The 16338-nt window shown below is 49.8% G+C and overlaps 1 protein-coding gene across 1 annotated transcript; it reads right to left on the bottom strand.

Moving 5' to 3' along the window:
• Positions 1 to 572: 572 nt before the first annotated feature.
• Positions 573 to 7746, bottom strand: LOC143176945 (uncharacterized). Its single transcript, XM_076374626.1, has 2 exons — positions 6696 to 7746; positions 573 to 1060 (listed from the first exon to the last, which is right to left on the bottom strand). The coding sequence occupies exons 1-2, from the start codon at positions 7744 to 7746 to the stop codon at positions 573 to 575; spliced, it is 1539 nt and encodes a 512-aa protein (XP_076230741.1).
• Positions 7747 to 16338: the final 8592 nt, after the last annotated feature.

The raw sequence follows: 16338 nt of genomic DNA, 5'->3' as shown, positions 1-16338 counted from the left end.
TATTACTAATAATAATAAAATAATAATAATATACTACTCGCGAGACGGTTATCTCTCCTTACAAGTGGTAGGCAGTCTTTCAACAGCTGCTGAACAAAGTTCGATAGGGTGTTCTGCGGGGGCGAGGGATGAGGGGGCGAGGGGGGGCATAGTGTCTATCTCTATAGGGCGACGATGTTGCCGCCGGGGTGGGCGAGCCGCGACGCGGACGACTCGATTTCTCTGGGGCGTCCCTGGATCGTCGCGATTCAGGCGGCCAGGCCGTGGGGTGTCTGGTGAAGAAGCGCAGGATACTGCTGAGCCACGTGCGCCAACTGATGATGATGAGCGTGTGCGTGAATGTGAGGATGAACGACGGCGGTGGGGGGCGTGACGGTGGTCGAGCCACCGGCGGCGTGGGTCGGCAGAGGCGTTTGAGGCTGGGGCGCGTGAAGCGTGTGGCTGTGACCTGCGAGCAGGCTCGAGTGGCCGGCACTTCCGGTCCCAGTCCCGCTCCCAGTCCCGGCGCAACCGTTCGCGGTGCCGTGACTCGGGTGATGATGGCCGAAGACGACCCCAGAGAAGGCCACGGGTCACTGATGATGCTTCGCGGAACCGTTCGCGTGGTGCGCCTGCGCGACCACGTGGTGGCTCGAGGGTGGCGCGTGAGCCGCGCTCGGATGATGATGGCTTCCGGTCGCCCCGTGGTGGTTCGCGTTGTTCGCGCTGCTGTTGTTGTTGTTGTTCTGCTGCTGCGACTGCCGCTGGCTGTTCTTCTTGTTCTTCATCCGCCGGTTCTGGAACCAGATCTTCACCTGCCGCTCGGTCAGGTTCAGGTTCCGCGCCAGCTCCCATCGCTTCTGCTTCGACACGTACGCGTTGAAGAGGAACTCCTTCTCCAGCTCGAGGGTCTGGAACTTCGAGTAGGGCTTGCGTTTCTTCCGCACCGTCACCTGACCGGTCCATTCCAGGGGGTTCGAGCTCCCGCAACCGACACCCATCCCGGCTACGCCCACGCCGACACCGACTCCCGCCAGGGAACCTGCGGGAAACAACGAAGATGGGGAGGAACCCCACATCACTTAACACAATTAGTTTGCCGGTAACAAACAACCTAGCTGCTAGCTAGAAATCAAAGGCGAACCTCTGAGAGTGATTCGATACTGAGGCTACACGGAAAAAAAATGCTCGAACGAATCTTGAAGGAGTCTCCTAAGTAGATTTAAGCAGGGTAGACTTTTACGACTTCTTATAGACCTTTGAAAAATTCACAAAAGTAGCTTGACTACAGTAAGAGCAGCTTTAATAAATTTACAAAGTCCACTCTTATTGATTCTATTAAACTGGGGCCTGTTAGAGTAGGTACCTGCTTTTGTAAATTCTACTGGAGACTTCAATAACTTTAGCTTAATATTTTTTCCGTGTGCGCGTATCGAGGTGTAATGTGATTCTCTGGAAATTAACCCTTTGAGCACAAGGAAAGTGAAGAGGCAAGGTGTAGTATGGGGGTCCGTTACGAAATACACTGATCTATGGATCGCATAAAAAATAAAAATAAGAGTATCCATAGGAGTATTTAGTCCCAAATGTTGATTATAAGAAAGCTACTGTAGTGGGGTTTGGTGCTCAAAGAGTCATACATGTGTTTCTGATGTCCAAGTACAGTAGAACCTCGATTATGGTAGAGTCATTCAAATTTCAAATTAAAATTTCCAAGAATTTCAATTCAGCTAACCGAAATAAATAGGAACATAAAATTTTGAAAATTTGAATTGAAATTTTGAAAATTTGAAAATTTGAAAACTCGAATATTTGAAAATTTGAATATCTGAATTGTCTGTCAGAACTGTATTTCAAATTTATGTCCCCTGTTACGCCAGGTAACCAAGGATCTGCATACGCCTTATCGACTCGTTTTATCCCGATCTCTCTTGCTTAATGAGTCAACTCTTGCGAATTCACAAACTCTCAAAGCGCGTTGCAATCGATTTATCGATATTCCAGGTCAATTGTAGCTCGCTTGATCGAACTCTGCTCGAGAAAAGTGACCGTACCCGTTCTCTCTTTTCTTACGACTCACGGAGTCATTACAGTGACGCTAGCCGACAAAAACGAGAGCAAATACGTCGGTTCGTTAGTCGACGTATCGGCGCGTAACCAATACCAGCCTTTTTCTGAACGAAATCTCTGTTGACATTTGGCTCGTATCATGGACCGAGTTCTGAAGGGACGAATCGATAGGATCAGAGAAACAAAGTGGTCTCGGTTTCTCCTAATAAGAGGATCCTTTACTCGGTTTGATGAAGCATACAATGATGGCGCGGTAGAAAAAATGAACAAGCGATATTTTTACGCGTGCGTATAAATAGCTGTGTTCTGCGCGAATTTCTGAATTTAGAATACGGTTACCATTCGACAAGGGGCACTAGATATCGATAACGACCATAAAAATCTCGTATAACTCGATATGCGTAACGCTTGGTAAATTGTTATGTAAATATACCAATATCGCTGGTAACGGCTCATTAATATTTACGTGCACGTCCAGAGCTAATTAATCGTTTTTACTTTTCTGACGAACGATCGTGCTCCGGCGACGGAAAAATATACAAAGTCAGTGTTTATAATTGACCCCAGATTTGTTATTAAAATTGATCGATGGCATCGAGGCGCACCACGAAAAACTCGTCCTCATATAGTAAATGATGGCCACACGGTGGCAAAAAATTCCAGCGCTCCTTCCAAGAACTTCCATCCAATCTAGAGTTCGCCGAATTTATAATCATAAGCCCTCAAGCGTCGTCCAGACTTGCAAAATTGATCTAGGAAAGTGGAGAAATCGGGCGGGGTGTGAAGGCAGCTTTCCGAAAAATAGAAAATTTACGAGTGTGGCCGAGTTTCTCGGCGAGACGGCGTTTCCCCGAGACGAAAAGGTCGTGAGGTCACGAGATCGTGAAATTCACACCCGAAGCGGCTCTCCCCAACGCTAGACCCTGCACTGGGGCTGCTATTCGTACGCGTGTACGAGGCACACACGCATACACGCACAGAGGGTTGTCTTCGTCCGCCCGACCAGCCGATATGATATAATTGGACTGGTTCTACTAACCGCACGGAAAACATACGACCCTGGAACGCGAAACACGGCCCTGATAGTACATTCTTCTGGCGCTTACGTTCTTAGCTACTCCCGAAATCTCCTACAAGTCTTCAGACCTATAAACTCTCCTATAAAAATTCTAATTCACAATCCATCTATCCTACATATAGAATACTTCCAAAATATCATCCCATTTATTTACTTTTCAGCAGGGCATCGAAAACCATTCAGAGCATCACGCGAAAAAAAATACGAAAATCGAAAAAAATCGCGACAAGTTTCCCCGAAAACCCCGAACCGATTAAACTTCCCTATTGCTGTCCCATATTTTATTAAAGGCAGCACGTGAAACGCAGAGCCAGGGCCATTTCCAAAAAATAGAATAATAAACGAGAACTTGTCCGCGTACGTTGAAAAACTGAAGCTTGAGCGTAGCCTGCCTCGCGCTAAGAGCTCGACGATGCCGTTCTCGCTGCTTCGTTTTCGACGATGGCGTAATTGTCGAAGGTAGCGGGCAAACGGAACGATTACGGGCAACACCCAGCTGGTTCGTCTATCTTTAACCCGAGTACGGACCAAGAGCGGCAAAGAACCGTTGCGTGTTTGCGAACTCAACGGCCTTAAGAGTCGGACCCAGCGTTGCTCGGGAGCGCAACAAGGTTGCAATGATCATCCACCTGCCTCTGCTTTCCTTTCCCCCCATTGACGTTATTTACGGGCATGCCCGATGGCACGAAATGCTGGTACATGCTCGTCGAGATACGTCGAGGCTCTTTTTAACGGTCGATCAAGTATCGAGGATCACCGAAGCGCCCGAAATTGGGGACGTTTTATTTACAATTGAAATAAGTTGGCCGTTGAAGCGCGAATAAATTAACGTTACGGATGTATAAAACAGTGCCGGTTCTCTCTCTTTTTCAGGACGCTCGATTTTATTCGCGCGGCTTACTTCACGCACTTCTCCGAAGTAGTTTCATTAAAAGTTCGAGACGTATCTGATTAAGAGGCAGGATGGAGGATATATTAAACGTCCTTGACTCTTGCGGGGGTTGTTCTAGAATTTCGTCTTTCCCTCTCCCTTATTAGATCACATAATGTCCTTCCTCTGGTCTTCCGCCCCCTCCCATTCTTTTCTCCTTATCCCACCTCCCTCACCCCACTGCATCCCCTTCCCAATGTGTCCTCCCTCTTCGACCGTTTCGCGTCGTCTTTCCCGTTTCGTTCTTCTCGCGGGGTATCGCGACTCGATTGCTTAAGCGACAGGAATTTATTGCCCACTAAACCGCTGGAATATGCAAATTATTTAACAAAGGTCAGGATTCTCACGAATGTCAGCGTGCACGGAGTACGTGCGCGCACGAAACCGCTGAATAAATGACGTATCGATTTGCGGACGGCGTGCGTTGCGTACCGCTCGAAATGACCAGTCGAGATATGGACGCAATCGAAGATTCGTTTCCTTGATGATTCTTGAGTAGATATCCCAGAAGATAAAATACTCTTCACGTGCTGCCTCGGGGGAGGATTATAGTAGCGGGGATTTCTCAACCCTTTGAGTACTGAGAAAAGTTATGGTTACACTTGTCCCATTAAAATCTGATGCTTGATATTTAAACAGTAAATTGCAATACATTATCTGGGAAAATCTATGCTTATTATGGATTTGGCCTCATCGAGGTCAAACTTTATACGAAGTTAGTCGTCAGTTTGATAATTAGAATTTAGAATCGTCTCTCGAGTATTCCTTTACTTTTAACCAAACTCTCTGTATATCGTAGATTTTTAGATATGGGAACTCAGATCGCTGGCTGATCTTTATCACATCAGAGTAAGAGCATTTAGAATTCAAATACAGATTTTTAGAAACTGAGAATGTGAGAATTTAAAAACCTGAAAGCTCGGATTCGATCATATTGGAAAGACTAAATAGAATTGGTGTCCTCGAGTGATTTTACTTTACTAGCCCAAGAGTTAAAGTAGTGAATGCCAGTCTGCTCAAGGTATCGGAATAAAGCAACGAATCGATTTTCGCTCCCCAAGTATCCATTCGAACTTTTCGCAGGTCCAGCAAAGCGCCCCTAATTAAGCCATAAATTCACAGGTCCCTCAATTAACGGTGGCATGATAAATAACGAAGCGGAGCATTAGGCATCGTTTAGGTTCCCAACTAGTCCTGGAACGATTAACCCGCAGCCAGTTGCCCGTCCAGGTCTGTTTCCCGAATCAGAGAGATGTTATCTCCGACTGGGGAACCGTGTGCGCGCGACAGCACCTGTCGCCAGCTTAGTAACTCTTTGTCGAAAATCGGTCGCCGCGGTTCCGTAGACGTGATACGGGTCCACACCGAGGCGCACTCGCCGACACACCGAGCAAGACGAACAAAGATAATGGAGCTGCCATCTATTGGGGCACGGTTAAACTATACGCGGCGCTCGTATTCCGCTACTTTGTATGTATCGCGCACGCCTGCGCGTGCACCTTCCCCTCTACCACACGCATACGATTAACGTTCGGGGGACGAGAGGATCACGCGAACGCGATATCTCGTTTATCGGGGCCGAGCATGCCCGTATGAGCAGCCGCCACGTCTCGTATTTTCCTATTCTTTACGATTTCGCCGAGGTACGGTCGCTGCCTTTTCCCTCGTACGACTTCGCCAGACCAATGCACGGCACTTTGTCTCCCCGTGTGACTTCGAGCCCACGCTGTCGGAGAGGCACGACTCCTTCGACGATTCTGAGCGTTGCTCGAGTCTACGAGATGCCTGCTCGAGGGGCTCGAGAAACGAAGCACGCATCAGAGTGGGACGTTTTAGGGATTGCACAGAGATTCGACTCGCGTAGGTTCGAGAAGGTCGAGGCGAGGAAATACCGAGTGGGAAGGAAGAATGCAAGGCGACCAGCGTGCGCGAGGAGGAAAACGAGAATTGCCGTTAGTAGGAGAAGACTGAACGCCCGTACGGGTCATGGAACGGATCAGCTGATCGGAGGCGCACGCCTCGGTTTACGAGTTACGGCCGCCAATAAACCCGCCGCCGTTCGTTGTTGCTCATGCGACGTTTCATGGGTTCCAGGGACCCGAGAAGAGGACGCCAACTGGGAGGGGAGGCAACGGGGAACGACCAAATACTTGAATGACCGATGACTCGGTCCCGTTTATGCAACGGGTCCTCCGACTTCCTACGTCGTTTGTGTATTCGTTTCGAGTCGTGAACCCCATTCAAACTAAATTCGAAACACGATCTATTAACCCTAGGAATACTAAAGAGGACTCCCTGAGAGCGAAATTAGAAGCATCTGCTTTCCGTAGAAAATTCTTAAAACACTTGCTGTCGAGTTCTTCTCGAAAGTTGAAATTAAAAATGAAGAATAAATAATGTAAAAATTGTAGGTCCGAGGATGTCTCATTTTAAAGGTTGTTCAGGGTACAGTATTCCCAGGGCTAATTAGCAATGGAACAAGAGGAAAGAATCGATCGACTTAGTGTAAAATTCGGTGAGAATTTGAACAACCCCATCGACAGATCCTTCCCTCTAACTATACATTACCAGTGTCCCGAGCACCAGCTGAAAGAAGGAAATGATCCATTACCAGAGCAGGCCAGAGTCGATGCTTACCTGGAGGAGGGTACGGGCTGGACGTGACAGGTTCGGGCGCCCCGTAATTCCTGAGGCCCCCATATCCGTCATGAGGAAAGGCGCCTTCGGCAGCGACCATGGCGGCAGTGACCCTGCCTCGGTCGTCAGCCGCGGACGGCGTCAAGTACGGGACCCCTGCTTGCGAATGAGGATGATGATGGCCAGCCGTCTCCACGGGGTGATGGTGCCTGGCGGTGGTGTAAGGGGCGTAATTGCACCAGCTCTGCGAGAAGCTCTGGTGACAGGAGGAGACGGCTGGATCAGCGGCCCCCGTGGCAGCGGACGAGGAGCCCCCAGTAGAAGAGCTGCTGGTGGCCACTCCTGCCGAGTTGTACGACTTATAATCGGACGTGGATCCTCCAGAGGCGGCGGATCCAGCGGTGGCAGGGGACCAGAAGCTGAGAGTCCCTGCCTTCCGGTTGTCCCTGGAGGAGCCGGAAGTGGAGGTGGGATCAGCCGCCAGATTGTAGTAGGTCGGGGGGTTGTTTCCCCCGTAGGTCTGGTGATGGTTGAGGGAGTCAGCCGCGGCCGCGGCGGACGTGTAGTGCGAGTCCTGCGGATGATGGGGACTGTAGCTCCAGCCGGCCTGGGAGCCAGCGGAGGACGAGTGGGAATGACGAATGACGCCCGCTGGTCCAGCGGCGGGCGCTGCGGAGGACTCGACGCAGCCGACCTCCCCGTAGGAGGATGCTGCCGGCGTGGCTGTCAACCTCTTCGCGGGTATGTGCAGCGGACCTGGGGCGCTGTTGCTCGCCACCGAGGAGGCGCTCGGCGAGGTCGAGCTGGCGCTGGCGGTTGGCGGCGGGGGTGCTGTCGTGGCCGAGGAGGCCGGAGCTGCCGGCGAGGTCGGTGTGGTGGCCTGCTGATGGGAGCCAGGCGTCGTGGTCGGTTGCTGTTGCTGTTGCTGGATCGATACGAGGCTGGAGGCTGTCGGTGGTACCGGTGGCGGGCTGTCCTCGTAGAGGGAACCGTTCATCATGGCCCACCAGGTCACCCCGGTGGAATTCCCCGCTCCGGTGGCTGTCCCCATCGGCGTGACGGAGCCAGGGTGGCCCACGCCGGAGCCGCACAGCGGCGCGGCGTGAACATTGTCGTACAGGGTCGCCGTCGAGCAAGCCACGTGATCGGCGATGGTGCAGATGATGACGGGTGATTGCCGGTGTTATAACGACGACGCCCGATACGGCGGCGATCGCGGCGTCGATGCGCAGTTTAAACGATGCCGATGCCGATGCCGATCCCGATCCCGTGGCCGATCGGTCGCGATCGGTCGTCGCCAACGGAGAGTGAACGCGATCAGACACCGGGGACGCGGATCGATGTTCACCAGTCGCCGGGAGACCGCGATCGCATCGTTTCGCGGCGGTCCAAGGACGAGCGAGGCGAGGTAGCCGACAGAAAGACACGGTCGGGAGAGAGAAATAGCACAGGGGCGAGGGAGAGGGACCGACAGAAGCGGTAATTTTTATCGTCGGTTTTACGAGGACGGACGCGAGCCAACGAGCGACCAGTAGCGAACAGGTTCGTCAAGGAGCGCGACGACGAAGGCACCGGTGTCCGTGGCGGCGCGAGGCAATTTCAAACGAGGAGCGCGGGAATCATCGTGCCCGCGAAGCGTGGTCGCGTTGCCCCGTGGAATCGCGGAATAAATAAAGAAAACGCGCGCGGAGGGCAAACGAGGCGCGGTAGGTGGGGATAGGGAAAATCGGACGGGTACGAGAGCGGTCGTGCGAGAGCAGGGTTGCGCGGAGGAAGGAGAGGGTGTGCAGCGGCGCGGCAGACAGGTGGAGGGGTAGGTAAGCGCGGGATGGAGGGAGACGGCGCGCGGCGAGCGACGAGGACGGAGAGCGGACCAGACGGAGAGAGAGAAACGGAGGGGAGGGGAGACGAGGACACCCAGGGGCGCGATAAAATGCGTAGCAAATCCGTCGAGAAAAGGTCCATGCACCACCACCACCACCACCACCACCACCGCCGCGACAACGTCCAAGACGGCGACCGAGAGGTTGATCGAGGTTGATGGGCCACGTGCAAGGGACGACACGTCGATGATGGGTATCGTCGACGTAGTCAACGATGATTTCCAGTCGGTCCAGTCGCGGAGAAAGTCCAACGATGACGAACCAGACGCGGGGTTGGAACAAACAAAAACAGAACGACACAGCACGCCTTTAGTAACAGTCGCTCAGATATAGCTGTATCCTTTCACAAGGGGATGATGATAGGACACCGTGAGCTTTCCCTTTCTCGGCTCTACTTAGAGAGTCGGTCACGTTTCGCGCGTTCCACCTGGCCAGAGACGACGGGCGCTCGTCAGCGGACGGAACGCGGCTGGAACATGTCAACGCGGTCAGGACACTTGGCAATCGGAGTCCCCTCGAGACAGTCGAACGCGTCGCCTCTCACTGCTCCGCCGATCTTGCTGCGCTCGTCGCGGGCCGGGCCATGCTCGAGCTGCATGTCGTCCCGTCCCCTCTCGAAACCGTCACCCTGCTCATTACTCTCTCGTCGATGGCCACACGCGACACCTTTACTCGCGATCCACTCGTCACCTCGACTCTCTCCTCTAGCACAGTGCTTCGATGCTCCAACACCGTGTCCAAACTTCCTCCAGTCTATCTCTCTAGTCCTTGGCTCGCGTCGATTAATCCTACACACGGTCGGCGTATCGGGCTGATCGAGCGGATAAGATCACTGATCAGGAGAAACGGAGCGTTCGTGGTCGGACGTTCGAGGGTCTGTTTTCTCTTTTCTTTTTTTTTTCTCTCCTCTCCTCGCTTCTGCGGTTCTGTCTTCACGACCCCTCTTATACCCGAGAGACTCAGGTAGAGAGGCTACAGGACCGTGGCGCGGCTGAAAGAGGCGGCTCAGGTAGAGAAGCCAGTCCCTGGTGGCAGCCGCGACGGGATACACACACGCGCGATGTTTACACACACGAAAAGTCTCCCTTTCTTCTCTCTGGCCTCGCTGAGCCGAACTGAGCGTCAACTGAGAGCTCTGCCCGCGGCTCGGACGCGCAAACGGGCTGAACGCGACGCGAGCGCGATCTCTCGGATCGTTTGGCAACCAGACCCTGGACGGACACGTCTCTCTCTTCCCCCTTCCAATTCCACCCTGCCCTCCCGCGCCCCTCTCCCACGCCACACACTCTAATCTGCCTCTCTCCCTCCACCGGATCGCGAGAAACGCCGGCCACGAACGCAACGAGTATATACGTGGACGAAGATGGACAGAGGGAGGGAGAGAGCCGCGAAGACTGAATATCGCGGGACTCGGAGCGTCTCTTTTTCCTTTGGACTTCGAAACGATTTGGTCGAAGGAACGAAAGGGAAACGAGTCTGACCCGGATTGGTGGCCAATGGATGAATAGCAGGTGCTTCTTCCTGAGTATCCCCCTGTTTCGGCTGTCTTTTTTCCTACAGCCTTCTATAGGCGAATGGGCTTTCGCGCCACTCTTTGCTCCTTTTTCAGCCCTCGGACACGCGATGCGACCATTGCGAGGTTTATCGAAACGTGCTTTTTGTATTAATTATACACAGTACTTGGCCCATTATTTCGCCTTAGCCTTAGCAGCTTGGTACATATTTTCAGTGTCTTCGAAACTATTGTACTTTATAATGTTCAGTATTATTTCATTCTGTTCTATCTATATCTGATTGTGAAAAGTGTATTCTGTGAACACTTTGCACTCTTCACTCTGCGATATATGACTGTGGTGGTCATAAGGCAAGACAGTTATATATTATTCTCGAGGTATCGACGCTCAAATTTTTGCATCTAACATAAGTTCTCTATTACAGATTTCCATAATATTATACTGTAATTTTTTTTAACGAGAATTTTTTTTTATCATACAAATTCTACTTTACAGATATCACTGCGAACATAGACTCAAATTTCTTGAAAACCTGAGCAACGTCTCGCTTTCCTACTTCCCACAAAGACTTAACGTTGAATCGACTTATAGATCCTCAGTGACCAGACACTCTAAGCTTCACAGTACATTAAAAACATTCGATTTTAAGCCACTGATCTTTCAGCCTTTCCATATTTCTAGTTTCGCCATACAACCACAATCTCATCAACGCTTAACATAATCAATATGCATTTCTCTGCTCTCAGATTGCAGTATCGAGCAACGATGGCGAGGATCCAGCACAATCGGCCGTCCGTCGCGTGGATGTGATTCCATTGACAGTACGACAATCCCGACCAGAGAATGGCGCGAATGAACGACCGAGACGTCGTGCTCCGCTATTCTTCACGCGTGACGTCACGCGCGAAAGGAGAAACGGATGATGCGTCTGGTGGTCGTCACGCGATCTCACCGCGGTGCGTGGATCCGCGCACACGCGCGTGTACGTGTGCACGCACACGTAACGACGGGCAATACGTCATGGCAGTATTGCAGTCTAAATCTCGGTACTTTTATGGGGCAGTAAAGTAAAACGGTCTGACAACAACTCCGCTGGCACATACGCCTTCCTTCCATCTGTCCATCAGGCTCGCGCGCCGCTGGATCGAGTCACGCGCGTCACCTCGAGCGCTTTAATCGAGAAGCTTGCGAAACGGAGCTCATCTGTTGACTCTGGACGCTTCTTCGGAAATAATTTTCCATGAGTCGCGGCTTCGACCAGGCTGACCCAACTTGAATAAACCGAGAACCTTCTGGGGTGTATATAGACTCTAATGCGATCCAGCGTTGTCATTTTCTTCTGTCTTTATATCTTCTGAATGGATTGAACTTGGAGGTGGTAATAAACGGGGCCAGCGAGCGGCCAATAGGTGAGGATGGATGTTCGTTATGTAATTGATCCATTAACGGGTTTATTATTGCTGTAATAGCGCGTCGAGCGAAAGACTCTCGAGGGGAACCTATAAATTTCTCGTCTGAATTCCGTCGTTCACTCTGCGCGCTGACTTCGGAGCTGCGGAATCCCTTGCCGTAACTCGAGCGACCGATCGACGTCGGATATCGGAAGGGAGCGGCTCGTGCCGCGGAAGAAAAGTTTTATCACCCGCGGCGCCTTGAGTGGTTCGTGAAAACCTATAATGCTTACAGTTTTATGGGAAAGTTCCACGCGAAAATTGAACTAGATTCGGGCTCCCAAATAGGGAATCGTGAATGAATAGGTTGATGGTCGTGCATCATCATTGGCGCATAGTACTGACTATAGGAAAATTCATAGAAGAGATAGATCGTTACCTCAATCTCTTGACGAGAGCTTTAGAAACTTTCAGAGATAAACATGAGCATCGATAATCCATTCAATAGAATCTGTATTTAAAACACAGGTACATACTTCATCACAAGTTATTCCTACTGTCCTCACATGTCAATATACTTATTTTACTGTACCTAGTAGAACGAAAAGCAACGAAAACGTGATGCAATAAAACTGTGAATTATGTCATTGCAAAATTACTTAAACATGTGATACATAATTTATTTTCAAGATTTCCATCAGACAACTCAGACCCGACATATCACAGGTTACCCATTGATCCCCTCATTAGCTTCGAGATAATGAATCCGTGATATAAGCGATTGCACGCGCCTGACGAGCAGGAAGCCACGAGCCACACTCGAATACGAGTGCGATAAATCGCGGGGGAGGCGCGAGCCACCTGACGTTTGTTGTACGAGCGACGCGATCATGAATGGACTTTATAGCAACCCGCCCATTTATAGGCAGTATGCGCGGTTTAGTAGCTATGGGTTTTAGTACGACGCAGTTGTATACAATCCTCTGTTTACGGCAAGTACGTACCTAGAAAACGGTACGTTTATCGTCGGGTTTTTAGTCCGAGGTTTCGAGGTCGACCGTCGCCCGCGTATTAACTCGTCTAGACGCGTCTGGATGTCCGTATCTCGATACACTGACGTCACCTCGTTATCGGTTCGATGGTTCAGAAAATGTCCCTGTTCCATCGTAAGCTGACTTTTCTTGATATTAAATCAGTAAATCCTGTATTTATTAGGTTAAAAACACTTCCATGTGTCTTCAACCTGCCGCGCTGTTATTTCTCGATTGCCAAGTGTCACTACGAGCATCTTCCAGCCGCGAAATACGTTTCGTAAATGAGCAATTTTACGTAATTAATTCAGACTCGAGGTATTTAACATAGGTATTGCGATATGAGGAGTATTTTTTAGGGGGGAAGAAATAAATGAGTGCTTATGCAACTCACCTTGTATACCGGCCAGTGTTCCCGGCTGGAACACGCGGGAAAGCCTGTGGAACATAAGTGAATAGTCAGGAGAGCACGATAACAGAAAGAGGGAATGAATTGTTTCCAAGGATCCTACCTGCTGCACAGCTCGAAAGGGTGGAACGTCTTCTCCACGGCGCCGTACACTTTGAGGCCTTTTATTCACAGGTCCAACAGGAAAAACATCAGCCTGGAACATGGAAAAGCACGCGAATCAAGTGGACCGTACCTTGACACAGGATTTCATGACGCATGGTCCTGCCGCCCATAACTTTATGCAGGCTTTCGCAGTTTAATATCGCGCCGGGTATAAAGTCCCGTACCGTGTCAAGCGTTAATGGCCTGTTAGCCTGTACAATAGAAGCCGAAAGAAATTCCTCTGATCAAAATCGGTGCAAATCGCGTGGGCAAACCCCGGTTGGCGAAAACCTCTATTCCCAGCCGGAAAGCTCAATCGTGGGCGTGCCTGTGAATTTCGATTCGCCATGGCGAGCGTAAATATCAAAACTGAAGGTGAAAAATATGGAAATAGTGGAGATGTCTGCAGAGCCAAATCCCTGGGGGTGAGTTTACGGGCGAGGCGGTGAACGCGCTCGAGGGAGGGACAGATATGTCAATTCAGAGGATGCAGAAAGGCAGAAAGAAACGACGAGAGAGAGAAAGAGAGAAAGAGGTTTGTAACGATCACAAGAACCACGTATTTTGGAGGTGCTTCGAGAATAAGTAATTTCAGTGACCCTGGATTACGGTCCATCGACAAAACGCCATGCAACAATGGTTCCTTCTGAAAGTTCGCCGCTTCATCCCCTCCGCCATCGATACACAAATCCTGCCTGTTTACGCTACACAAAGGGCGAACAAGTCTCGTTTGTGGAAGAGGAGAGGGTGAATGATGAAAGATAGAGAGAGAGAGAGAGAGAAATGGTAAACCTTGGCGAGATGTGGGCTGGACGTGCCACAGAGGATATTACCCTTGAGGAACAGGGCTGAAGTAAAAGCCCAGGGAAGGGATGGTCGCGCGAAGAACACGTTGGCCATCGGTGTGTGTATAACGAGGAGATTGGTCGAGGGCGCGCAACAGCCGGACACGAGAAAGCTCTTGCTTCCCTGCCATTTCTTTCGCCAGCGAGGGGTGGCTCGCTATGTCATTTCTATGAAACGCTTCGCGGAAGCCGTCCATTTGTCATTTATGCTGGCCAGCCCCGCCGTGAGCGCGCATTTCGCCGTGTAATCGAATTAAAAGCTGCGCTATTAAACGCCAGCGGTGTCACTTCGATCGCGAGTTCAGAGAAGCGTCCACATGTATGTTAATTTCGGAGTGTATTTCGGGTGGAAATTGAAGGGGTTGAAAGGGTCAAGAGTTTGTACCCTTTTGACTGGCCTTGGTTAGTGTTGATAGAACGATGACAGATGAGAAGCAGAGATATCTTTCGGCAGAGATTTATGGGCTTTCCATCGAACTACGGTAATTAAAAATTATCGGGTTAAAAATATACGATGTTTAACCTTGACCCACGGATTACGATGAAATTTATTACCCCTGAAGTGACTTTAACGCACGTTTTCAATAACACCCCGTGCCACTGTAATGGGTCGATATTTATCGCCTCGTTATCCCCATAGGGGTGGTTTATGTGGAGTAAACGGATTTTTCAGTAAACACCGAGTAGAATTGCCACGACTTCCTGATCGACGGAAAGTAAGCGATATACCTATATCTCGTGATTACATAAATTCTTGATATTAATTTATATACCACTCTAATTTTAGTAATTATCCTAGTTTCTTCTGTCTCTCCTTTGCAAAACCTAGTCTACAATAAAAACAGAGAAAGTATAGATTGCAGTGTGTATATTACAATGAAACAACATAACATGCGAGTGACAATAATTAAAGTGTGCTCCAAGAAATACATTCCACATAAAGTACTCCTATTTCCCACCATTTCTCATATATTAATTTCCCAAGAATTTCCACCCCTCCTTCCAGCATCACGCAAGGGTGTGAGGAACTCCAGCCAAAAGAAAAAATATCCAACTCAGCCGTGATTAAAAAAAATTCAATCTCTCAAGAGACACTAAACCTCAGCAGCAGGGGTTGCGTTCACAGCGTCAACCCTTTCAGGATATTTAACTCCCGAACCGTGCAAGAAAAGTTTCTTAATTAAAAATATTAAGCAAGCGTCGGCTCCAATTTACCCATACAGTCAAACCCATCCCCACTTTTCAACTCTTCTTTCCTTCCTAGAGGTATTCCGTGCAATCCAATCCTCTCTCTTTCGCTCGCCCCTGGGGACCCCAGGCGATTCCTCGGAGGGAATCTATAAAAATCAACCCTTCCACAGGGCCCGACGACGTTAACCGTACAAATCTTCGTACAATCGCGGCGGGAAAATTGAAATATATCCTGGGAGGAGAGTATCGGTCACGAGGGGCTGGAGCGTCTTCAGGACGGCGTCTGTCTCGCGGGGCGGAGGGCGAGGGGTGGCCGAATCCCATAACCGTGTGACGTGACGCGTGCCGTTTTTAGCGGGGCGTCGAGACGCCTTCCGCGTGGAACGCCGCCAGCACCGGGACGCCCTCTCGTTTCCACGGGCAGACGCTATGGCCGTGCGACCAATCACAGACGCCACTTTCCACGGGTGCCTCCAACATGGCAGTGGCGTGCGCTCTGCGAGACGAACCAGACTCCGAAAGTCCGTGAAGTCAAGCTGTCCTCGATTCATTGTCAGGACCTGGTAAATACCACGATAACTCAACTTCTATTCCCCAGGAATTGGGGAAAGTCCAGGAATCCGTGTTCGAGCCGAAAAATGGGTGGTTTCCTTTTTTGGAGCAATTCCATTTCATTTATTTAGGCTACTGTGCATGGGTATTTGGACACTTCTACATTATTGCAATGTGTATAATACACCATGTAGAATTTTATGATAGTTTTGAGTACAAACTTCGTTTCAGAAGATTATGTGAGATTCACAAACACTGATGAGGATAACATTTGATAGCACCTGGTATAAACAAAGAAGTTTAGGTACTTTATGAATTTCCAATAATGCGAAAGTATTTTAATACTTATGCACGATACTGAGTACAGGGTGATCAATTTATCTGTAAACTCTCCAATGGGTGTTGGCAGTACTTATAATCCTAACAGCATTAATAATAAATGCTGCCAATACTCGCAAGATTTTCAGATAAACTAATAATCCTGTATTTGTCTACGAGATATCGTCCATTACAAATTGCTGTAGCACATTTCACAGTGCACACATGAATAGTGTATAGGTGTTTTCCTTTCTCGGAGCAGCAAGAAAAAATTAATCTATTAAGGATCCCAGTGCTCCAAAACATGTTTCCCCTACAGTAAATATCAAAAGAAGTCTAATTTAATAGAAACAGAAGATTCCTCC

This window comes from Calliopsis andreniformis, chromosome 1 (assembly GCF_051401765.1).
Source record: "Calliopsis andreniformis isolate RMS-2024a chromosome 1, iyCalAndr_principal, whole genome shotgun sequence".
In the NCBI taxonomy this organism is placed as follows: Eukaryota; Metazoa; Arthropoda; class Insecta; order Hymenoptera; family Andrenidae; genus Calliopsis; species Calliopsis andreniformis.
This window is presented reverse-complemented; position numbering and strand designations above follow the sequence as displayed.